General features: G+C 44.7%; 1 protein-coding gene across 1 annotated transcript in view; it reads left to right on the plus strand.

Moving 5' to 3' along the window:
* The first annotated feature begins 1,535 nt into the window (after positions 1-1,535).
* The window catches only part of hectd2 (HECT domain E3 ubiquitin protein ligase 2), a 41,048-nt gene continuing 17,687 nt past the window's right edge, over positions 1,536-24,896 (plus strand). Inside the window, exons 1-13 of the mRNA XM_022748659.1 lie at positions 1,536-2,049; positions 9,272-9,401; positions 14,667-14,805; positions 14,980-15,082; positions 15,257-15,346; positions 15,749-15,813; positions 16,105-16,150; positions 17,895-18,004; positions 20,076-20,224; positions 20,350-20,473; positions 21,447-21,543; positions 21,715-21,822; positions 22,330-22,462. Coding sequence (XP_022604380.1) covers positions 1,966-2,049; positions 9,272-9,401; positions 14,667-14,805; positions 14,980-15,082; positions 15,257-15,346; positions 15,749-15,813; positions 16,105-16,150; positions 17,895-18,004; positions 20,076-20,224; positions 20,350-20,473; positions 21,447-21,543; positions 21,715-21,822; positions 22,330-22,462 — 1,378 coding nt within the window. The 5' untranslated portion in view covers positions 1,536-1,965. The remainder of the gene's footprint in view (positions 2,050-9,271; positions 9,402-14,666; positions 14,806-14,979; positions 15,083-15,256; positions 15,347-15,748; positions 15,814-16,104; positions 16,151-17,894; positions 18,005-20,075; positions 20,225-20,349; positions 20,474-21,446; positions 21,544-21,714; positions 21,823-22,329; positions 22,463-24,896) is intronic.

A 24,896-nucleotide genomic window follows, 5' to 3' on the forward strand; every position in this document is an offset into this window, starting at 1 on the left:
GCAACAGTGCCTGGTGCCTCAGTCTGCTGCCTTGATCCTCCAGACATAAACGATGAACACCCAGTTTGGACCAGGAGGACCTGGACTGAGGCGGACTCATGGGGGTTTAAATAATCTGATCATTTATTTACAACCAGAATAAGAGAAGAAGAATCTGAAGGTGTTGACTTGACGCTGCGTTCAGGGTCCCTCAGGGGGCTGCCCCCCACTCAACCATGTGTCAAAACTCACGGCAGGTGTTTATGTGTCCACATCAGGTGCACACACACGCACACACACACACACACACACACACACATTATTTATCTTTACTGGTGATGCAAAAGAAAGAACTAAGAAAGTGAAAACAGAACTCACAGCTTTTTATTATTGCTTTAGGGTCAGACAACATGAACATTTCTGCTTCTTCCAGCAGCAGTGTTCTTGTCATTAGACCTGATTCTACTGATTCCACTGATTCCACTGATTCCACTGATTCCACTGATTCCACTGATTCCACTGACTGGCTGCTGTGTGACTGCAGGAGTCTGAGGGACAATCGAACATCTAAAAGAGTCTTCAAGGTTTTTCCAGGATCTGCAGAAACACTGAGGCTGTTTTTAGGAAATCAAACGGAGAGAGAGCGCAGATGATCTCAGCTTTAACCACACACACACACACACACACACACACACACGCACACACACACACACACACACACAGAGATCTGCGCCTTCAGCCGCCCTCCTCCTCCTCCTCCTCCTCTTTATGTTCTTTATGTTCAGTGAGACTTGGCCTCCAGCCCGGATCCTGTTTCTCACTAATTATGGACAGAAGTTAAATTGCAGCGGTGACGCGGAGTCTGCAGGAGCCAGGTCAAGACGGGGGGAGTCACAGCACATCACTTCCTGTTAGGACTGTCAAAACAAAAGCCCCCAGCGACAGATGTGGCATTAATAGTAAAGAAACGGGACTGAGGACAGAAAAAGTTTGAAACCACAGATTCATCAATCAGAGTGATCAGCAGAGACTTGAAGGGGAAGAGCAGTAGAAGTTTAAGGTTCAATGTTCCTTTAAGAATTCTTTTACATTTACAGAAATAACGGAACTATTTATAAGTTCAGCAGTGAAGACAGGTGTGTCATCAGTCTGTCCGGAACCTCTTTGTCAGAGGCTTCAATCTTTTTCTAATTTGTTATAAAATATAAAATTTCTCTGTCGAGTCTGATCTGAGGTGAAAACATGACACGCTTCCTGACTTCCTGTCTCATCATTTTAATTACAGCATCATTTTGTATGTTTGTTTTCTTTCCTTCTTTCCTTCTTTCTTTCTTTCTTTCTTTCTTTCTTTCACTTTTATTATGAATCCAAAGCTTCTGTTTCCCGTTATTCTCTCTCTCTCCCTCAGTGTGTGTGTGTGTGTGTGTGTGTGTGTGTGTGTGTGTGTGTGTGTGTGTGTGTGTGTGTGTGTGTGTGTGACGCTGCCTTCCCCGCCTCTGCTCTCCAGGCGGCGCCTCCTCCTCCTCCTCCAAACATGGCGCCGGCCCGCAGCTGTGCTGCCTCCCCGACAGACGACGCAGAGAGGGACAGAGAGAGGAGAAGAAGACGCGGGTAGAAACTCCTCAACGTCTTTTAAACTCTTGTAAACACGAGCAGGACTGGACTCTGGCGCTTTGAAGTGTCCGCCGGAGACTTTACGCGCGGCTTTTGGAGACGTTGACGCGTCGGGCTGCGCGCGTGACGGAGAACCCACCTGTCGGACGAAGGTAGATCTCGCTCCGTTTCTTCTAGGATGTGAATCTCCCTGATTTATGTGAAGTAACGGAGCAGACCGAGCGGAGCAGACGGGCAACTCGGGGTCAGAGCTGGCGCTGGTGAAGAACATGTGCAGCCCTGTGAGGAGCGGGAACACCGCGGCTGTAGAGGACTGAGTCTTTCCAGGGGGAAAAAAACAACTTTTTCCACAGAGTGTTCCACGGCGGGAGGATGGATGGAGAACATTCTGCGCTGTCAGGAGTGGAGAGGGAGAGAGAGAAGCTTCCACCCATTTACCACAGCTCGCCTCCAGCTGTAAGAGCTCTGCCCTTCTTTCTTCTGCTTCCTTCTCTCTCTTCTGCAGAAATACTTTTTATATGTGTTTGTTTAAAAAAAGCAGCATCCAATCAGAAAGTTCTAATTTTCCAATTAGGAAATAAATTGCATTTGTTCATGAGGTCATGAAACTGTACAGAGCAAAACAACTTCATCATTTATAATGTTCACAACAACCAAAAGAAACAAACAAACAGGAAACATATTGATCCTTGTTAAAAAGAAAATATCAGATTTCTTATGAAGCACAAATCATTTTTTCAGTAATATTGATTTTAGGAAGAGTCAATAACTTTTTAAGAACGAAAGCAACATAATCATCAGGACGTGATCAGTGAATATTGATGACGATGTGTGACAGTGTCCAGAATGTTAAAGTCCGGATGATGCTTTTATTTTTTCGTCTTTAAAATTTTAGCGGAACGTTTCAACACCTAAACTTTTTATTATATTTTATTATATTTTATTATATTTTATTATATTTTATTGTTTTTTTTGTTTGTTTTTCTTTTGTTTTGTTTTTTACAGTTTTGCATTTGTGCAGTTATAAAAGAATAGAAAACATGATACACGGTGCAGGTTGTGATCCCACACAGACACGTCTGATATTCAACAGACTGAGGGATCATCTTCTCAGCTGTCAGTGTGAACTCACCTTGCAGCCAGGTGAGCACGCGCAGACCTGAGCAACAGAAAACATGAAATAAAAGCTCTCACAGGATCTGAGAGTGACAGAAAAGCGTTGTTTCCCTGCGGTTTGGAAAAAGTGATGCCCCTGTGTTACATAAAGAGTCCTGACATCAGCTCTCCAGCAGCGTCCGATGATGTAATGGTGGTGTTGTTAAACGCAGAGCAGGGAGCCTCTCTCTGCTGGTGTGTTTTTGGTTGTGGTTTTTTGTTTTTATCGGTGTCACTTCGCAGCCGACGGTTCGGGGGTTGCAGGCTGGTTGTGTTGATGTCATCTCCATTGTGTCAGGGAGCAGGAATGTGCAGATCGGATGGTTTTGACCAATAAACAGTCGGCCGTTGCTCAGGCCGACTCGACGCTGGTGTCTGGAAATGCCATAAAGTGTCTGCATGCGTTCTGGTTTCTCTGGGACTTCAGTCAGACCTGCTTCTCTCCCAGTCCTCCTTAGAAGTCTCCTCACCCCCCGAGCTCAGGGAGATCTGAGGAAATTCAGGCTCAACGCTCGGATAGAGAAGGTTTTAGAGACCGAGGCCGTCAGTGAACTGCAGAACCAGAAAGAAAAAAAAGTAGAGGAATTGAAGACAGCTGGTGAACACTGAAGGAGGAAGTATGTTTTTTACCTGGAGAGAAAGTTACTCAGAGCTTCTGCTGCTGCTGCTTCTTCTTCACCAGATTTTCTCATGAGTTTGGGGAGATGATGGTGCGGTTACATCAGATTAGATAAAAGTTTATTGGCTCAACGGTGAATTAATTCATGAAGTCAAGTGCAAAAATGCAAACGAGTCTCTGGAGTCTGTGCAGCTTGTTTGTGTTTAATGTCGCTGTGAATGGAACATCTTTGAGTTTCAGCAGTTGGTCGACAACTGAACAATCAACCAGTTAATTAAAACAGATTAGTTTTGAAACCTCCTGTGATTTGTGAAACACGGAGCCGACACCTTCAGGTACGACAGGTGTGTCATGTTGTTGCTGTCAGAGATTCTCTCTATCTGTGGCTCTCTGAGGGAGGAGTCATCTCATGTGGTGTTTTTATGATGATGGCGGATGGAGATGTGCATCATGTTTCCAAAGGCTTCAGCCGGCGCTCAGCTGTTGGTTGTAGGTTCCACACACAGTGCGACAGGTTCACAGGGAGGTGTAGTGCACCTGTCGGACCTCTCAGACATTTATCCAACAACCTTAGAGGAGCTAGTTGTAAGTTTTTGCTATTGCTAAATAGCTAACGTTAGCGTTAGCGGCTGTTTACCTAGCGGTCTAGAAGACACGTTGTCAGACTTCATTCCTTTAGTTGCCAACATCTGTCTCCAGAGGTGGAAACAAACACAAATTGTCACGTTTTTTTTTCTTCTACTGAAGTTAGCATGCTAACCAGCTAGCCCCGGCCTGTCTCGTCATTTTTTCCGATAGCGAGTCACTGCAGCCTCCAGTCGGTCCTGAAGAAGCAGCTGCTCAGAGGGCGTGTTATGAAGACAAAGATGGCCGAAGCTCTTGTCTTCCTGAGAAGAAACAACGACCATCAGCCGAGAAAACTGACAAACAGCTGCTTACAAACACAGCTTGAACCCGTGTCTCGCGTTTCCTTCACGACGTGTCGCTCTGGACTCGTTAACGACTCCGTTATGAACAATGAGGCTCGAACACACAGAACCAGCAGCTTCACTTTGACTTCACTCTGATTCTTCTGTGTGATGCTTTTATCTCACTCACACCCAGATATCCAAACACACCATGTGACCTGAATCTGTTACGACTGGTATCCAGACAGACAGACAGACAGACAGACAGACAGACAGACAGACAGACAGATAGTATTGTTAGCGCTTGACGTAACGAGTTGTCGACCTGTTTCTCCGCTGCTCTGCTCAGTCGGTGAAACAGAAAGCAGAGGACAGGAGAGATGGTGATGGCGACAGTAGGGGAAACACTGAGCTATCTCTGGCCCAAAGCTGGCACAAGTGCCGCTAGCCAGAAGCTGATTTGTCAGCCTTAATTGACCCAAATCTAACCCGACCCAAACCCCAGTCAGACCTGGCAGCTTCGTACGACGGAGACTCGGCTCACGTCTGGTCCTCTGGTGCCAGCACTCAACCGAATGTGCCGACACTCAGCCGGACTTGATGAGAAGTAATGACTGTGGGTTTAACACAAATATTTCAATTCAATTTCAATCAAACTCAATTTGAGATTTGTGGTTTCAGTAAATACAAAACACCTTAAGATTTTCCTGAAAGTCTGAGTTCAGATTTCCTTTAAATGTTCACGTAAGCCTTTAAAGTTTCCTCTTTATCTTCGTCTTCTACTTAAGGAATCACTCAAACCGCTGCACAAAAACCTTGGCAACCAAACTAAGGAATAAAACTAAAGGTACCTCTTACTCTGTTTCCACATTTCTGGTGTCAAGAAGGTGAACGGATTCCAAGAAGATAACGGACACCCTTAATGATGAGGGATTGATTTTAAATTCCAGATGTGACCAGCACCTGTAAATGACTCCCTCGGCTAAGGGGAAATCTTCAGTGTTATACTTCAGCAGAGAAGGAACAGTGATTTGTGTGTGTGTTCTCACAGAGCTGCAGGTCCGTCAGTCCGAAGATTCATCAACCGTCACTCAGACCAAACGTTTGACACGTCTCCATTTCTACATTATTAATTAAATTCACCTTTTAAAGGGTTCTTACATATTAATAACATATAATAATATTCTTCAAATATTTAGTGAAAACGAACCTTTGCTGATGTGGATGAATTGAAATGTGTTCAGTCTGTAGCTTCATTAAAACAGAGCAACGTGAGTAAAATAGATGAACGAAGAATAAATGCAATAAGATGAAATGTTGAGTCGTCCGTCGCTCTACTTTCACCAGCGTTTAGAGGCGGAGTCACGTACGATCTCACAGGAAAATGTAAAGGAAAGTGGAGTCGACAGATTCTGACAACAGTTAAATCATATTTCTACTAATATGTATGAACAGAAACATCCGTCGACCTCGGAGGGTTTAGAAACGTTTAACATCAGATTCTTCTTAGAAAAAGCTGTCGTCAGAAACCTGAAGGGTCTGATCAGAGAGAGGCGTGGTGTGTGTGTGTGTGTGTGTGTGTGTGTGTGTGTGTGTGTGTGTGTGTTGAGCTCCTTGGTGTGGTTTCTCTCTGGATGACAGCGTTTCCTCTCAGACTTAATGACTGAGCGGCGTTGGACAGAAGTGACATCATTCGCTGCTGAAGCTGCTGATCGTCGTCATGTGACCCGGCCTGACGTCGCCGCTCTTTTCATCAGGACAAACCCCAGTGAAATATTGGTTAATGACAACAGGATTGTTCCTGATGTGAGTGTAGTCTCCGTTTGTCGCTCCGACCTTTCCCCAGAGGTCACCTGCCAATCAGCCGGTGTGGGCGGGGCTGTGACGGTGATAATTAAAGAGAGAGGAGGGGCCGTGTGGCCTCTGAGGCCTCACTGAGAAACAAGTGTAATTAAACACCGTCACTTATCCAGTAGGTGAGAGAATGACGCAGGAAACCAGCGTCAGTAAACGAGACTAAGGCTTCATCCTTTTCATTTTAAAATCTATTTTCCTACGTTTTCCTCCGTCCGTCAACACAACGCCCTGAAAACTGAGTAGAGTTTCAGAAACGCTGCTGGAGCTGTTGTAGTTTGAAAAGTCTGGGGTTGTGTTTTAGTCTGGACGGTAGAAATGGAAAGACCTGAGGAAGCGATGACGTCGCTGTGTCATCAGCCTCGATTACCAGGTGAAGGCAACATGAAGCATGAGTCACAGGTGTCAGTGTCTCCGTCTCTTCAGGATCCCTCTGGCTGTGTTCGCGCTCGTCGTGATGGATAGAAATCTGACCATAGACCCTCAAACCTAATCACAGCGCTGCTTATTGATCAGCAGACATGCCAGCTGATGAACAGCAAGAAGCTGAAGAGTTTGTCTCCTGGAGAGAGAGAGACGACTTTTCTTCACTTTAATTTTCAACAGTGTTGTTTAAACTCTCAGTATCAGACGGATTCATTAATGCAGGAATACATACTGAAAAATCCTTTTTTATTCATGGAGCAAATCACAACAGAAGTTTTCTCTTCTTCTTTTGGAGATTGTTATTCTTTATTTCTTTCCCAGATGAGTTTGTAAATGTAGTATTTTTTCTGTGGAGTGTTGTGGTTTTACAACAGTGAAAAGAGACTGATGGTATTCTACATGTAAAAGCTGGAGGAGGGACGAGCAGCAGCGATAAACCTCAGTTTCATGCAGGAGCTGTGTTAGATTGCATCATCCATGTTCATTAAATAAATAAATAAACTCAGTTAAACTAATCCTGTGAGGACCGTCAACGTTTCAGTAAAGAAAATATATATATATATATATATATATAGAGAGAGAGAGAGAGAGAGAGAGAGAGAGATTTCACTCTTGAACCAAAACGATGGAGCGACCAGCCAACACCTGCACTTCATGTAAATCTGCTGTTATTTAGAGTTGAGTTGTTGATGAGGTCATCTGTGTGTGTGTGTGTGTGTGTGTGTGTGTGTGTGTGTGTGTGTGTGTGTGTGTGTGTGTGTGTGTGTGAGAGAGATAACGCCTCTGAAAACGTGACCTGTCACTAACTGACTCGGGACGTTTCCTCTCAGACAAACTGCCCTTTGTTTTTCTGTTGCTCTGCACAAGAGACAAAGTGATATAATGACATGGAAACAGTAGAAGTGTGTGTGTGTGTGTGTGTGTGTGTGTGTGTGTGTGTGTGTGTGTGTGTGTGTGTGTGTGTGTGTGTGTGTGTGTCTCGATGCCAAGACCAAGATATTTTCTTCTTCACATTTTTCCTCTGGGTCTTATTTCTTTGGAAACTGATTCATTTTGAACGGGAGATTAACCGTCTTCCTGCTCCTTCTGTTCTGCAGCCCCTGAACACATCGCTGCTGTGTGTGTGTGTGTGTGTGTGTGTGTGTGTGTGTTTGGTGCTGTCAGGAGCGGCTGCTCTGCATCTGTTGATCTCTCTCCTCCTCCTCCTGTTCACTCTCTCTCTCTCTCTCTCTCTCTCTCTCTCTTCTGTCCCTCCTCTATCCTTTCATTCCTTTTTTCTTCCCTCACTTCCTGTCCTCTTTCTCATTTCCTCTCTCTCCCTCAGTCCCTCATATTTTTCTCTTTCTTCCTCATTTAATTCATCTTCATTTCTTCTCCATCTCATCTGCATCAATTTCCTCTCCTCTCTCTCTCTCTCTCTCTCTCTCTCTCTCTTATCCCTCCTTTCCTGCTCTCATTTTCACTTTCTCTCATTCGTCCTCTCCTTCGTTTTCCCTCCTAATCCCATCCCTTTTTTTCTTCACCCTCATATCCTCTTCTTCTTGCCTCACCTTCCTTTCGTTCCCTCCCTCCTTCTATTTTGTCCTGTAATTTCCGTTATTTTCTCTCCTCCCTCCTCTCCTCTCCACATCCCTCCGTCGCGGCGCAGCCGGTGATTAATCACAGGGAACAGTTAGTGAAAGTTGTTAGCTCGGCTCAGTGTTCGTGCAGCTGTGAGTCCTGGTTCTGTCTCACTTTCTGCTCAACTTCTTCTCTGGGAAACAGTCGCTGCTTCAGCTTCTCGCTCTTTATTTCAAGGTGTTTTTCAGGGAAAAGAATAAATAGATAAATGAAAAACAAAGGATGGATTTACATTTAAACATTAGTGTTGAAAGGTTTTACATTCTGGCCTCGTTTTATTTTGTCACTAATCGTTTTCAAGATGTTCCATATTCAGAGCTTCGGTTTTATTTGAGCTTCGATGATGTTTTTGTTCATTTTTATTATTTGCTGATCTCAGATCTGTCTCCGATTTACTGGTGAACAAGTGAAGAGATGAGTGAAAATGAAATGCAGTGCAGTAAATTGTAAAATGACATTTTTAAAACTGCATTTTTATACATATTGATTAAATAACATTCGTCATATTTCTGTTTGTAGTTACTTCATTTACTGCTCACATGCAGTTTTCATCTGTTACAGTCACTTCAGCTGCAGGTTTGATCCATCAATCATTTCCTCATCTTGTTATATTACTTACTTATTGGAGAATATATTGGCGGATAAGTTGCATTTAATTGTAGTGCAGCAAATTGTGAAATTACATTTTTAAAACAGCATTTTTATACATATTTTCTATTTCATTCAACTTGAATGTATTTATCTTTTTTGTTTTTGTGATTATTTCATTTACTGTTCACACAGGTTTTGAACTGGTTACTCTGATCTGCCACGTTGTTTAACTGGAAAATAATCCAATTATAAAAGACAAAGTTTGTATGAGAGGCTCGTGTACAGATGCATTTCAATTTAAAACAAACAAACAAACAAACGAGTCTGAAGGATTCAGGCCCAAAAAGTAAAGTAGTGTCTGTTTTATTAGTTTTTCATCATCATTTTTATTTATAATATTTGTCACGAGCTGATCACAGTTCAGTTTCTCCAACAAACGAAACACACAAGCAGAAATTCTTCTTCTCCGTTTCCTCACCATGATGATGTCATCTTCCTGCGACAGGGTTTGGGGCGAGGAGCCAAGCAGCCGTTTCCATCTCTGGGCACCTTCATCTCCACACTGAGCCAGCGGAGGGATGCAGGGGGGCGGGGCTTGGCGGGCACCCTGAGCGGCACCCTGGGGCTCAGGCACGGTGAGTTCAGGTTCAGTGTTTTGGGTCGGTCTGGAGCACGCTGCTGCACCAGCATCAGGACAACCACACGAGTTCAGAAAAGTCCTGGAAGAAACTGAGGAATAAACAAAATGATGAAACTGTTCAAAGAAAATAAGATTTAAAGATGTTATATTATTATTTTGTGCAGATTTCTTCCAGGACTTTGGCGGCTCCATGAGAAACTGCACGCGGCCGAGCGTGGCAGTGAATGTAACAGCAACAGGCTGAATTTTGGTTGAATGTTCTGCCTTCAAAAATAAAGTCAATGTTTTATTTTTCCTAAAACCAGATTCAGGAAAAAATGTTGCATGAAATCGTTGTAGAGAAAAAAAAATATTGAAGAAAGTCACGTCAGGTTTTCATCGTTTTTACTGAACCAACATTCACCTTTAACTTGGAGCAGAGCAACACGCCGCGACGCTGCTGCTGCTTCCATCCTAGTGGTGCGTTCACTGTCTGACTGCCTTTGTTGTCTCGGAGAAACCGTGCTCTCCATCTCGTCTGGGATGTAATGATGTGTTACTTCCTGTGTTTACAGTACGCTTGATGTATGTGTTCAGACTGTGTTTATGTTGAGCTGCTAGCAACGACGTCGGAGCAGCGAACTCGTGTCTCCAAAGTGGAAGGTTTTCATGAAGAAAAGAAAAGGAAAAGCAGCGGTTCATGTTTTCCAGCTGATGACTTTGCATTTTACAAAAACTCACTGTGCAGAAAATCACAGGGTCACGTGTTTGATTAGAGGGTTTGTTGTGGCGATGCTTCATTCTCTGCCTTTTTACCTTCATGGTTGAAGTAGATTTAAGAGGCGAAATCAATCAGAGATCAATGATTTCAGATTCTGTGTTGACAGATGTTTGAATCGTCTCCCGGCGCGGTTTCTTTCACTAAAGAAATGGAGGGAAACCAGGATCATCTGTTCTGGAAAAGGGACGAAAAAAAGATGGCGGCGATATTGTTTATTTGTCGTGAGCGCGTCGTGTTGTGACATTAGAGGGAGTGTTGCTTCCCGCCGAAGGCGAAGTTATTTCTGACTGGCGTGAGAACGCAGACCCAGCGGAGCGCTCACCAGCTCGCTTTGTCACCACGGCGACTGATGCCAGAATAATTATGCAAACCTCCGGCCCAAATGAAAACCATATGAAAGCAAAAACACTCAACACACACACACACACACACACACACACATACATAAGACGGTGAGTGCAGCATTCCTCGGGCCGTTACAGTCGCCCGACTCGCTGCATAATCACCGCAATTTGCTATTTCACCTGTGAAGTATTACAGCAGGTTTGTACTTCCTGTTAATATTGTCAGAAACGGTTTTTGAGCGAAGAGTCTGATGCGAGCTGGAATCTGTCTGAGTTTCGTTTCAGCTTCAGAAAACACTGGCGTGATAGTTTGTTATGGAATAAGATTCCAGACTTTATTGATGTGGAACACTGGAGCAGGAAACAGTGAAGAAAGTGGAACAGTTAGTTTAAAAATATCATTTACTTACTCTGCTGTCCTTAAAAACCTTTGGTCTCTTTCTCCTTAAAACTCCAACTTCCTGCTGCTCAAATAAAATCATTAAAGCTCCATGTTTCTTCTTCTGTGTTTTATTTGAAGTGTTGATCATCAGAAGATATAAAAACCATCTCAGTGTAGTTTTACATCTCCTCTCTCAGGCTTCTCTCTGGAGCTCTAGTAACAACAGGTCGGTGAGCCAATCAGAAGAGAGGAGGCTCTGAGCCTCTCTTCTTTACCTTCAGACTGGAGGGAGCTTTAAACAGTTGAGGTGTGTGTGATGAACATATAGTTACCACAGAGCATTTTTAATTCTGAAGCAAAACAATCGATCAATAAAAGGAAAATAAAGAGGTAATTGCAAATAAAAAGCAAATCACATATTAACTTAATCAATTTTATTATAAGCACAAGGAATAATCAACACCATCCCAAGCACCTGAAATTAAAACCAAGTAGATGCACGTATCAGATTCAAAGTGGCACTTGAGTCTCAGGCTTCATTCAGACTTGGTATTAACATCAGTCTCTGCATTTACACTTCTTAAGCTTCCTTGTCACTTCACTTGTGTCTGCGCTGTGATTGGCTCTCCATATGCAGATTAGTCATGCGAGGCCGGGGGAGCTCCTGCCACGTACAGCTGTAGTTCATTAACAGGGACGACTCACCAGCTGCTGCTGCAGCTGGGAGCTGCTGCTGCTGCTGCTGCTGCTGCTGCTGCTGCTGCTGCTGCTGCGGCTGCTGCTGCTGCTGCTGCTGCAGCTGGGAGCTGCTGCTGCTGCGGCTGCTGCTGCTGCGGCTGCGGCTGCGGCTGCTGCTGCTGCTGCTGCTGCTAATGCTGCTGCTGCTAATGCTAATGCTGCTGCTGCTGCGGCTGCTGCTGCTGCTGCTGCTGCGGCTGCTGCTGCTGCTAATGCTGCTGCTGCTAATGCTAATGCTGCTGCTGCTGCTAATGCTAATGCTGCTGCTGCTGCTGCTGCTGCTGCTAATGCTAATGCTGCTGCTAATGCTGCTGCTGCTGCCGCGGCGGCGGCGGCTGCTGCTGCTGGGAGCTGCTGCTGCTAATGCTAATGCTGCTGCTGCTGCTGCTGGGAGCTGCTGCTGCTGCTGCCGCGGCGGCGGCGGCTGCTGCTGCTGCTGCGGCTGCTGCTGCGGCTGCTGCGGCGGCGGCGGCTGGGAGCTGCTTCTGCGGCTGCGGCTGCTGCGGCGGCGGCGGCGGCTGCTGCAGCTGGGAGCTGCTGCTGCTGCTGCTGCTGCGGCTGCTGCGGCTGGGAGCTGCTTCTGCGGCGGCTGCTGCTTCTGCGGCGGCTGCTGCTGCGGCGGCTGCTGCTGCTGCTGCTGCCGCGGCGGCGGCGGCTGCTGCTGCTGCTGCTGCTGCTGGGAGCTGCTGCTGCGGCGGTGGCGGCTGCTGCTGCTGCTGCTGCTGCGGCGGCGGCAGCGGCGGCGGCTGCTGCTGCTGCTGCTGCTGCGGCTGCTGCTGCTGCTGCTGCGGCGGCGGCGGTGGCGGCTGCTGCTGGGAGCTTCTGCAGGGCGGCAGCACAGGGAGGTGGAGTTAGGGGATGTTTCTGTATTGATTTTACACCTGGCTGAGATCTGATCACATACCTTCTAAATGCATTTCCACCTTTATCCACATACAGGTGCATTTGAACGGCAGATTGTGTCACAACAAGTAACCCCAATGAAATACTGAAGGGCCAGTGTTTCAATAAGTGTGAATTGCTTCCTAATTAAAAGGATTTCTTATTACGAAGGTGTTTAATATTTGGTTTCCTCCCACCGTACATGGTTAACGGCTCATCTTCACTGAGGTCTGTGGACTGCTCCGCTCATTAAACCTCAGCAGGAACAATTACATGAATTAATGGACAGCACTAGATGACAAGGACAACGAGGTCGTCCACTTGAACCTCGTCAAAGGACTTCAAAGGCTCCGTTGAAGAAAACTTTGATGAAAGGAAGAAGACGAGGAGGAGGAGGAGGAGGAGGAGGATGTCCTTGGAGGTCTTGAAGATGACTCTTCTGATTAAAGGGTGTCATGGCGACGGGGGCTTGTTGCTGTCAGGACTAAATTGGGTGACACACAAACTGACGAAGCAGGGGTAATTAGGAAGCAGAGGGTGAGGAGCGGGGGAGGGCAAGGGTGCAAAGATGGAAAGATGTGTTGTCTTCTCCTTGCTCTCGCTTTGATCAGCTGTTCTTTTCTTCTTCCTGTTGCCCACGAGGTGACCCTATGACCTTTTCTCCAGCGCCACCCTCAGGATGAACGTCGCCGCTCTGCTCTTCAAAGGATGAATGTGATAAAAACCCGATCACAGTGTCATGTATCCATCTGCGTCGCTTCTGCCTAAACAATGTGTCCACGCCTACACCAGCGAGCACCCACAATGCACCTGGTCAGGTCCGTCTGCTGGTGGCTATTGTTACTGTGGAGACGGAGAACAATAGGAGGCTAATTATAAACAGAGTGAATAGATGTTCAAAAGTGTGGGAGGATGGGTGAAACTGAATGTGTGTGTTTCTGCCTGGCCTCTGTGATTACACACTGATTGGGGTTAATAGCTGTTGTTTGTGTGTGTGTGTGTGTGTGTGTGTGTGTGTGTGTGTGTGTGTGTGTGTGTGGGGAAGCGACATCATCAATGACATCCCTTCCTCAGTCTGTCTCTCTTGCCGTCCATCCTCCTTTTTCTCTTTGTTTACAAACAGAAACGGTAAAAACAATTCCCGTCTTTGATTTCATCGCATTAATCTTTTTTTCCTTTCCATCATTTAAAGCTCGTTCGAGCTTCACATCTGTGATTGGCAGTTATCATTGATTGTTTGATTAATTTATAAATTGTTTTTCCTCCTTCATAAACTTGGCGAACAACTTGGTGCGACATGTTGTCACTGGCAAAATCACAAAATATACAGACTGCAGCCCGCAGACTGAAATAACATTTAGAAAGTGAAGAAAAAATTGTCAGACTTCATGATTATTATCATGATTGTCATTAAAATTTTGATCCTGCTGAAACTGTATCTCTGTATTTACATCTATAACTTTATCTGTTCCCTGTGTGAGAGCTGATGTAGCTCAGGAAGCGCTGATAGTTGCTGTGTGCTGCTTGAGAATCAGGTTTGGTCCTGTCACTTTTCAAAATGAGAGTCCAAACAAAAAACCTTTCAAGACCTATAATTATTCTCTGTGTGAGAGCTGCAATAGCTCAGATGGTTAAGAAGCAGGTTTGCTAACTGAAGTTCTGGGTGTTGTCTGGATCTTTAAATATCTAATTTTGTATTTGTACAAAAAGATATTTTACAGAATAAGAGTCCAAACAAAAACTTTCAACCTTTCAAGATCTGGTTCAACTCCGGAAGCAGCATCTTAATCCTCTGGACTACATGAAGTCTTGATTATGAGCTGGTTGTGGATTTCAAACCAAATAGATTATAAACATATAACAAACAGACTTATTTTGTAGTATTACGATTCTAATTAACATCTGGAGCCAACTGATGTTTTCATCTGAACTCTGGATAATTGTTCTCTGTGTGAGAGCTGCTCTAGCTCTACATTTATTTAAAGAACTTTTTGAATAACTTTTTTGTACAGATGATTGCAGTTAGTGTGTAAAATATTTTTACCGTTGAGCTTGAGCAGCTCTCGCTTGAGTCTCTAGAGTTGAAATGAAAATGAGTTCCCTGCGCCGAAGGAGACTCGAGTTAACGAGTGGTTTGCCGTCTCTCTCTTCCAGGGAGAGAGCTGCCTCCGATCTGCAGCGATGTTCGTCAGAAGCAGCGCCTCTCCATCGACACTCTGCCTCCAGAGGTCAAAGCTCCGTTCCCCTCTGACCCCATCATCCCCCTGCGCACCAAGACCACCAAGGAGTTTCAGTGAGTGTCCAGTCCCTGAACTGGGACCCGAAAACATTCAAACTTTTGCTAAAAAGTCCAGACAAGAAAACCCAACTCACTTCTGCTTCTCTAAAGAATTGAAAACAAACACTATGTAATGAGCCGGTTCTGGTTTGTGTTTTAAGCATTGTTTATGTGTGTTTGTGTTGCCAGGGAGGACATGGAGCGTGCCGTCCAATCAGGGGACTGGAGGGAGGTCCGAGAGTTTTACCTGACCACTTTCGACTCCTTCATAGAAATCAATGCTGCCTTCAAGGTAGGACACATAAACACACTCACAGTTGTCTCTCAGCAGAATGCCCGTTGTGAGAAAAGTGTTTTAGGTAAATTTCACCAGATGCCGTAACTGTTTTACGATGGGAAAGCAATTTTTCCTCCTTTTTTCTCATGCTCTCTCCTTTCCTTTTCTTTCCTCCTTTTCCTCCCCCAGCGAGAGGCGAACGGGTCGTTTAACACCATAGACGACTCGGGAGTCAACGCCAAGTTTGTCAACGCCGTTTACGACGCGCTGCTCAGCACAGTAAGCGTGATTTCACACAACAAGAACTCACCTACCGACACATTCACGCCGTCAAACTGCTTCCTAATCTGTTGACCGTTTGATGCTTTAATGACACGTTTCTGGTTGGAGATTTGAACCAGCGACATCAAGTCTGTAACTGAGTTTGTAGACTCGTTCTATAAAACGTATTTTAACAATAAGTTTTCCCTGGTTCCTTCAGGTCAGTTGACTCAGTGATTTTAAAAAGCAGCCTTGAAACGCTTCGGGTCGTCCTAATAAACACTTGTGTGCTCTCCAGTGACCTTTGTGGTTAAGAAAAGATGAGATAAATGCGGTGGCCGGTGTTTTCATTTCTCCTCGTGGGTCTGTGACATCTCGGGTTGTTGATTCAACCCTCTAATTCATCGTGTGTGTGTTCAGCCTCAGGACATCCAGAAGTCGGTGTTGAAAGGGATCATCAACAGCCTGCTGAGGGAGTGGAAAGGGTGAGAAGACTTCCTGCTACACATCTGACTTTTTTATTAGAATTAGATCATCCACATTTTCTTTTTCCAAATTTTATTTTTTACTTGTTTATCTCTTTTATTATTTGTGTAATTTCCAAACAAATCAAAATCTATTTAAATCATCTTATGACTGGGAATCATTAGCAACATGGACACGGTTGCTAAGCGAGTGATACTCCAGTGTCTTAGGGAATTAATTCACAAAGTCAGAGCTAGCCAAACTCAGCTGTGTGCTTTGCCTGACAGGTTTCTGTGTTTTTCTGTCTTCAGGCCTCGGACGAAGGACGACCTGCGAGCGTATTTCATCCTGGTTCAGGTGAGACGGTCCAAGGTGTCCTGTTATATGGAAACAGTGGACAAGGTGGCGGGACACAGAGTGCAGCCGCACTGACCTTTATTTCTCTTCTATCTGGTTTATGGACACGGGCCAATGGCAATATTGACGAGCTGTGTGGAAATGATTGTCCTGTTTATTTTTGAACTTGTGTTGACAGGCGGTTTGAAACAGACACTGTGTTCTCCTGTAGGAAGGAGGTTAAACTGTTGAACTATGTGTTTCAGCTTCCTGATGTACAGTTGCATCAGTAGCACAAACTGCTTCATGCATTTTCTTTGTTTCTGATTATTTTCTGTTATTTTTACACTATATTTTTATTAGGACGTTATGTGTTATTGCACATGTGTCTTATAGGATCCTCTAGTGTTTCATGGTTCCCTACTGTAGCTCCTAACTCCTGTCTCCTCCTATAGTGTCTCATGGATCACACAGGGATCAGGCTTTAGAGAGCTGGTCCTGGTCCTGGTCCTGATCTTGATCCTGAATTATCTGATTATTGTATAATCAGATCATTTAAACTGAATAAAGACCCTTTTTATTCTGTTTTTCCTTTGTTTTTTTCTCTCACACCCTTTTTTCTTCTTCTCCTCTCTTTTTCTTTTATCGTCACTAATCCTCCTCTCTCTCTTTTTCTCATTTCACCCTTGATTTCTCTCTGGTTCTGTTTGTGGGTTTTATCCTTGATCTGTCTTTGATCCTGTTTGATCCTATTTTGGATCTCTCTCTCTTTCTCCCTCTCTCTCTCTCTTTCTCCCTCCCTCTCTCTCTTTCTCCCTCCCTCTCTCTCTCTTTCTCCCTCCCTCTCTCTCTCTCTCTCCCTCTCTCTCTCCCTCCCTCTCTCTCTCTCTCTCTCTCTCTCCCTCTCTCCCTCCCTCTCTCTCTCTCTCTCTCTCTCTCTCTCTGTCTCTCTCTCTCTCTCTCTCTTTCTCTTCCCGTCTGATTCCCATATATGGTTTTGAGAATTAGAATCAAATAAAGGCAGGAATCTACAGTAGTTCCACTGTGGTTCCATGCTCCATCAACGCACACACACGCACACACGCACACACGCACACACACGCACACACACACACACACACACACACACACACACACACACACAAATGCCTGATTTTGTCCCGTTTGACTTTGAGGACTCGCCTCGTCTTCCAACTCTCTGGAGAACACAACCACACACACACACACACACACACACACACACACACACAGGGAGTGGGTGAGGTCATGTTGGAGTTGAGGACTGTTGGTTTCCTGTCTGATGACGACTCTCCCTCCTTTATAGGCTCCACGTTCTGTCTCTCTCTCTCTGGTAGAACCCTGTAGAGACCGAGTGGATCTCTTTGGGATTATCTCACTTATTAAGTCATTTGTTAGTATATTTTATTGCGTCCAAACATCAGTCCACCGGTCAGAACCTGGCGTTCTCACAGTCACAGTGAGTCATGAAGGAACAGAGGAATAACAACTGTTTGACTGCAGCTTCAGTCAGAGTTCAGACTCAGTTTGTTGTTGGGAAAGTGACAGATTCCTAAAGACTCGAGACGAGACTCGGGTCGTTATTAATTTGACGAGCGAACATTCAAACTCCAACCGTGTGAGTTAGTTAATGTTGTTAAAGAATCATTTTGGTTTATTTGAACTCTGTTCCTGTTTTCTTGGGGTTTTTTTTCATGATGACGTCATAACACAGTGTGTGTGTGTGTGTGTGTGTGTGTGTGTGTAGAACCCCCAGTACTCGAGCACCAGCACTTACGTGATCTACGCTCACCTGCTGAGGCAGATCGCAGCTTTGTCCGAGGCCGACCACCACTTCCTGGTTCACTGGCTTAAAAAGTAAGTGAGTGTGTGTGTGTGTGTGTGTGTGTGTGTGTGTGTGTGTGTGTGTGTGTGTGTGTGTGTGTGTGTGTGTGTGTGTGAGTTAATCACTGACTTCTATGTTTCTCAACCTTTTGTATTTGTTTGTTTTCTGTCTGTTTTTGACCCAGAAGTTAAAACCTTTAACAGCAGCGTGAACTCAAAGGGACGTTTTCTGTATCTTTGTATTTCTCTGGTGTTGTCATCACTGTTGCTCCTCTGTGGACCGGACTCTGTGCGCAGAGTCGTAGTCTGAACAGACCGAGCAGCCGTCTGAGAGAATGAGTTGTGGTTGTGTAGGTGGATCCTGTCGGTCTCATCCTCGCTGCAGGTGATTGATTGTGAGACGAGAATGTAAATCTGAAGAGTTTCCATCTCTCCCGTCTCATTTTGCTCCGACTCACTTTCTCTTTGCAAATATCTGATGTTTCATCTTCTTTATTTTCCACCTCTAATCTGAGGAGGAGGAGGAGTCATGTTTCCATAAATATCCTTTAGCACCACACTGTCCACCACCGTGTGCCAGTCCCTCCCAGTCTGAAAGAAGAATTATTGATGGACCCGGTTCAGGCTGGATGTATTGATCAGCCTCAGAGAGCTGTGTATCAGATCTCCATACGTTTGGATTTCTGATTCATATCTATGTTTGGCATCCAGCTCTGAAATCTGTCACGAGTTGGAATCAAATGCTGGATGAGATTCTTTGTTTTGATTACTCACTGATTATATTTTTCTTCATGAGCCATAATTCTGTGAATTTTAAAGGTCCCATATTGAATAAAATGAGATTTCCATGTTCAGGGACTCTGAGCTGATTTGTTGCTAAAACTCGCTTTAACTTATATGGAGGCAAATAAAAAACTATATGAGGATCCAAAGAGGCAGTAACGTGGCTTGTTGCACAACTTATAGTCAGAAGTACATATACTATATTATGATTTAAAGCTCCTCCAGTGTAAAGGTCTGTGTCCATGTGTAGTGTGATTATAGATCAGGTCTAGCTTCTATATTAATACTGTGAAAGTATCAAAGCCTCAGTCCACAGAGAAATGCACACAGCCTGTATTCAGAAACTGAGCCTTAAAACCAGCCGTCAGGACTTCTGGAACTTTGTGATGTCACAACAAAGCAGTCACCAAGCCCCGCCCACCTGGACCCACCATCCAAACCTTGCAGGATTTGGTTTCTCTGAGTGTTTTTACCTGAAATCTGCTTTATTTTTATTGGATCACTCAGAAAACAGTCAGCCAATCAGAAGAGAGGCTCAGAGCCTCCTCTCTTCTGATTGGCTCACCGACCTGTTGTTACTAGAGCTCCAGAGAGAAGCCTGAGAGAGGAGATGTAAAACTACACTGAGATGGTTTTCATATCTAAAACTTCAAATAAAAAGTATAAAATATGGGACCTTTAAACTTTAAGACAAATGAAACTTGATTGATATCTGCAGTAAAATGAAATTTGGATTCAAACAATACGCAGCCTCTTAATACAGAGGACGTATTGTTTGCTGCTTTTCATTTCTGTTTTCATGGCAGGCTGAAAAGAAAAGAGAGAAAGACTCCTTTGTGTGTTTTAAACAACAACAGAGACTCGATCTGTGACAGAGACTCAGAGAGACGAGCGTCTTTAAACCGGTGTCCAGCATTTTCCCTCTCTGCGTCTCCGTGTTCATTTATCTTATTCTCACATTAAACATTTCTCCACCTCGTCAGATCCCGGAGCTCGCAGATGTCAAGCAGCTCCTGAACGTCTCTGTCTCTGCCTGAATTAGAAAAGCGGAGGAATTCGTGCTGATGTTTGTGGTGATGATTTACAAGCGAGCTGCTTCAAATTACAAGTTCTGTTTAGTTCTGCTCAAAGCGTTTCTGCATCCAGCGCTGCCGTTTCCTCCCCCTTCACGTGTGAGGCTCTATTTCTGTGCATATGTATATTTCAGGGTATGTGCAGGTTTCACTGCCAAGCTTCTGATGTGAACCAGTATTATCTGTGTGTGTGTGTGTGTGTGTGTGTGTGTGTGTGTGTGTGTGTGTGTGTGTGTGTGTGTTGTCAGGCTGTCAGCACGGCGCTTCAGGCAGCTGGTAGAGCGCCTCCTGCAGTTCATCTCCACCCGTCTGTTTCCTGCAGAACCAGACGAACTTCCTCCTCTCGCCAAGTGCTCCTGGTGGATTCCCTCCGCCACCAAAGTGCTCAGCCTCTTCAGTGAGTCACACACACACACACACACACACACACACACACACACACACACACACACACCTTAACAATATTATTTAGTTTTATTTGTTTGTTTTATTCAACGTTCTCTCTTGGGCTCCTCCCCTCAGACGCAGCCAACAGCGTCTCCTCTCCTCCCATCATGCCTTTCACCGACTTCTACAACATCACTCTTGAGCACATCGACTTCATGGAGGAGTACAGGACCTGGCAGAACTACGGCAACTCAAACAGGTCAGACGACCGTCCCGTCTCTCTCTTCCTGTCCAGTGTAACCATTGAACTCACCGGGTTCTCCGTCAGTCTGATGGAAATATTCTCTGATTTTTAGGAGGAAAAAAAGTTGTTTTTCCACTTGTGAACAAAGTTAGGTTTCAACTAACTTCAGAAAAATTACCCAGTGTTCTTTGAGCCCACTCTGCAGAGCAGCAAAGTGGGAGGGGTTATATCAGGTGTCCTGGCAACAAGGTGAGGTGACAGTTGGAGGATTTAACAGGATAAAACAGAGACCAATATCAATGATCAATAATCCAAATCAGAGAAAAGCAACATTTTATATGAATATCTGGTTTTATCAACTAAAATGAATCCATTAATCATTTCAGCGCTAAACAATAAGAACAAGAAGTTGGTTTGTTTCAGTCGAGCTGTCACGGTATCAGATTTTCACTCCATCATTATCGTCACCACTTTATTTACATTATTAAAGAGTTGAACAGTGACTTTGCTCTCGCCTGCTAACGAGGACCAGCAATGCTAACAGATGTTACAACGCATTAGCTTGACTAGGCTCCACCCATGTCCTGAGCGCGGACGAGGTAACGTTCCCGCAGCTGCAGCTTCTCCACAGCCGTGGAAACGCTCTCAGAAGCCGTGAGGTCTGTTTCACGCCGCGTCACAGCTCGTTAGCGTCCGATAAAGGAAACGGATCCAGAGTTTACAGTTCAAACGAGCGGCCTGAAAAGTTCCTGCAGGCTGTGGTCGGGGATTCTGCTTCATTCTGGGTTTGGAGGGTGTAGATTTCAGAACCTGCTCGTTCCTGTGAAGCATATAATTTTAAAAACACTTGAGAGGAATGAAGTCTCTTTTTGTTCTGCTGACTTTAAAGAAAATATGTTTTTGTAACTGATGGCAGCAAAACATTAAAAAAAAGAAAAAGCTTTTCTTTGTGTTTTACTTTTCATATTTCTTCTCTTTCACCTCTCAGATTTTCCTTCTGTCAGTTTCCCTTCATCCTCTCAACGGTGGTGAAGAAAGCCATCATCCAGAAAGACTCCGAGCAGCAGATGATCAGTCAGGCCAGGGTGAGACACACACACACACACACACACACACACTTACATACACACACTTATCTTCAAGCCCCTCCCCTAACCATAACCCAGCCTTAACTCTTAAACAGCCCGCTGACGAACTGAGGACCAAACGAACATAACGAGGATCAGACCTGAAGTATGTGTGTTTGTGTTTTACAGCAAAGCTTGGTCAGTAAAGTTTCTCGCAGGCAGAGAGTGGACATGAACCTTCTGTTCCTCAACATCAAAGTACGACGAGCGCAGCTCCTCAGCGACTCACTGGATGAGGTCAGTGCACAAACACAACCTTCTCCTCACTGCATCCACGACCCCCACATGTCCCTTGGTGTTCCCTGAATGCCTCACCCGCAGGCTATCAGTAGACGCTACAATTTACAGATGTCCTTTCAACGCCTCGCATTCAGACTATCGGTGGATACTAGAATTTACAGATTTCCTCTGAACACTTCACATGCAGACATCAGTAGAACCTACAATTTACAATAGTTCCCTAAATGCCTCACCTGCAGACTATCGGTAGATGTTGCAATTTACAGATGTCCTTTCAACGCCTCGCACTATCAGTGGACGCTAGAATTTACAGACATCCCCTAAACCACTGAGATGCATGTTGTTAGCAGACGCCACAGTTTACAGATGTTCCCTAAATGCCTCACCTGCTGACTGTCGGTAGATAGTAGACGGAACATAACGACATAAAACAGTAATCTTACATGTAATCTGGTTGTTAATCTGGTGAATCTTATTAATTAGTCTTGACTCCTCCCCCTCCAGCTGACGAGGAAGCGGTGCGACCTGAAGAAGAAGCTGCGGGTGACGTTTGTCGGGGAGGCGGGGCTGGACATGGGCGGCCTGACGAAGGAGTGGTTCCTGCTGCTGGTGCGACAGATCTTCCACACAGACTACGGTGAGACTCACTTCAACTTCCCAGAATTCAAAGCACTGTTATACATTACAGCGCGAGCCATCAGCTCACCTGCGGTCTGAGCCGAAGCCGTTTTTACTGAAATATAAACTACGTCCATGAAACGGCCTCGATCGAGCGTGAATGAAGAGAGCGGGAAAATCGGAGGCCGACAACAACAACAGGATCTGGAATCTGGTAAAAACCTGAGTGATGCAAAGTCGGTGGAAAGTGAAGCCGTATTTTATTGAAAACAAGGGGAAAGAAAATCAGATTTTTTATTGGATAGAGATGAAGTTTTTTATTAGATGGAGTCTCGGTGGACAAAGTGCAGCAGGAGTCAGTGTCAGATGGCTGAGGAAAGGGGTCAGTGTTGGTTTTGGATACTGACTTCAGACCAGAGCAGTTCTCACTGTGACTTCTCCTCCGTCTCCTCTCCTCTCGTTACCGACGGCTGGACTCAGATTTCCTCTCTCTCTCTCTCTGGGTCGTTCTCCTCCTGAAGCGACTCCGGATGAGTTCGTATCCTGTAGGCGAGTGACCGTAGTTTGTGAAAGAAGATGGACGTCGCCTCTGTGACGTCACCCACAGGTTTCTGAAGCTCAGAGTGAGCTGCTCCCCTGTCGCCGTCTTGGCAGCACCTGTAAACAGCTGCTGCAGTTTCTATCAAATGGAAGGAGGAAACTATTTTCAGCAGCGGATTAATCCACATTTCGTTCTCTAGTGAGGATTTCTGAGTCAGAATAAACCGCAAACATAAACTTTATTTAAACAGCACTTTTCATACAGGTTAGTGCAGTTCAAAGAGCTTCACAGCTCAAAAGAAAAAGGACAAATCAAGAAAAGAAAGCTGAGGAACAATAACATCAGCAAACAAAAAAAGAAAATTAATAATTAAAAAAAGTGATAAAATACAATAAAATACAATTTTGAACATTATTATAATAAAATAAGTGAATAAAATAAAGTGATTAATGACTGAAAACCATATTTAATGAATGCCAGGCTGAAGAGGAACGTTTTGAGTTTACAGCTAAAAATTTCCAACAGTTGCTTATTTTGTTTTTGGACAGTAATGGCGTCTAGTGCATCAGACTTCGACTCACACAACAATCATTTCACTGTCTGTTTGGATCTTTTTTATTGTTTCTTGACAATAAGAATCTGAGCAGCAGCCGAACCGCCTGATTTAACGAGCTGGTCGTACATTCCAGTGGTGATTTAACCAGTGTGTTCACCACTTTGAAACTGGTGGCTCTTTGCAGATGTCGGAGTGTTTTCTGTTTTTCATATTTGGTCGATTGAATCAAGAGAAATAAATTCAGCAGCGTTCTGAGGCTCCGAGGAGTCGACTCAAATCCAGTTTGAATGTAGGTGAAATGTGAGCGAACACGTCTCAAGATGAACTTTCTGTCCTTGTTTCCATCACTGTCGCTCCAATATTTCCTTTAACCACAAGAAACACTCATGTGAGGATTAAAACCGAACTTCAATATTGATGTAGAAATTTCTCCAAGATTTTGCTGCAGTTTCGATTCAACTCCGTCGTTCAGTTCACTGGAATTTGCTTAAAAAAATCCTTCAATGGAAATGAAGCAAAGGTCTGTCTCTCTCTCTCTCTCTCTCTCTCTCTCTCTGTCTCTCTCTCTCTCTGTCTCTCTCTCTCTCTCTGTCTCTCTCTCTGTCTCTCTCTGTCTCTGTCTCTCTCTCTGTCTCTCTCTCTCTCTCTGTCTCTCTCTCTCTCTCTGTCTCTCTCTCTGTCTCTCTGTCTCTCTGTCTCTGTCTCTCTCTCTCTCTCTCTCTCTCTCCTCTGGTCGGTTGTTCTTTCCATCGTCTCTCCATCTTTCCGCGGTCGTCTGTGTTTTCGGTGCCAGGGAACGTCGGCCCAGAGCAACACACTCAACGAAAGCTGTGTTCCCCTCATTAGCAGCGCAGGGAAAGCCCCGTTTCTGCTTCACACACACACACACTCGCAGGTGTACACACACACACACACACACACACAGGCTCTTTTATGCGTGAAGCGGTGTCAGTTTCTGGTGTTCAGAGATGTGAGCGGTCCAGATGTGTCTCGGCTCAGAACAGACCGCTGCTGTTTCTCAGTCTGAGCGGAGAACGCTTCACTGTTCTCTTCAGTTTGTTCTATTTAAAAACCTGCTCATTATCCTGTTTCTATTTTTGTTATTTCTTTATTTTATCACTGACACTTGAAGACGTCGACTCTGGGCATGAAGAGAATCAGGGCCGAGTATCACCACTGATTTCCTCAATCGATTCAATTCTGATTCACAACGTCCTGATTCAATTTGAATATAATAAAATATTAGTGTTTATATTTAAAGCTCCATGTTTCTTCTTCTGTGTTTTATTTGAAGTGTTGATCCATCAGAAGATATAAAAACCATCTCAGTGTAGTTTTACATCTCCTCTCTCAGGC

The sequence above is a fragment of the Seriola dumerili genome, unplaced genomic scaffold, assembly GCF_002260705.1.
Source record: "Seriola dumerili isolate Sdu_G_001 unplaced genomic scaffold, Sdu_1.0 BDQW01000127.1, whole genome shotgun sequence".
NCBI classification, from domain to species: domain Eukaryota; kingdom Metazoa; phylum Chordata; class Actinopteri; order Carangiformes; family Carangidae; genus Seriola; species Seriola dumerili.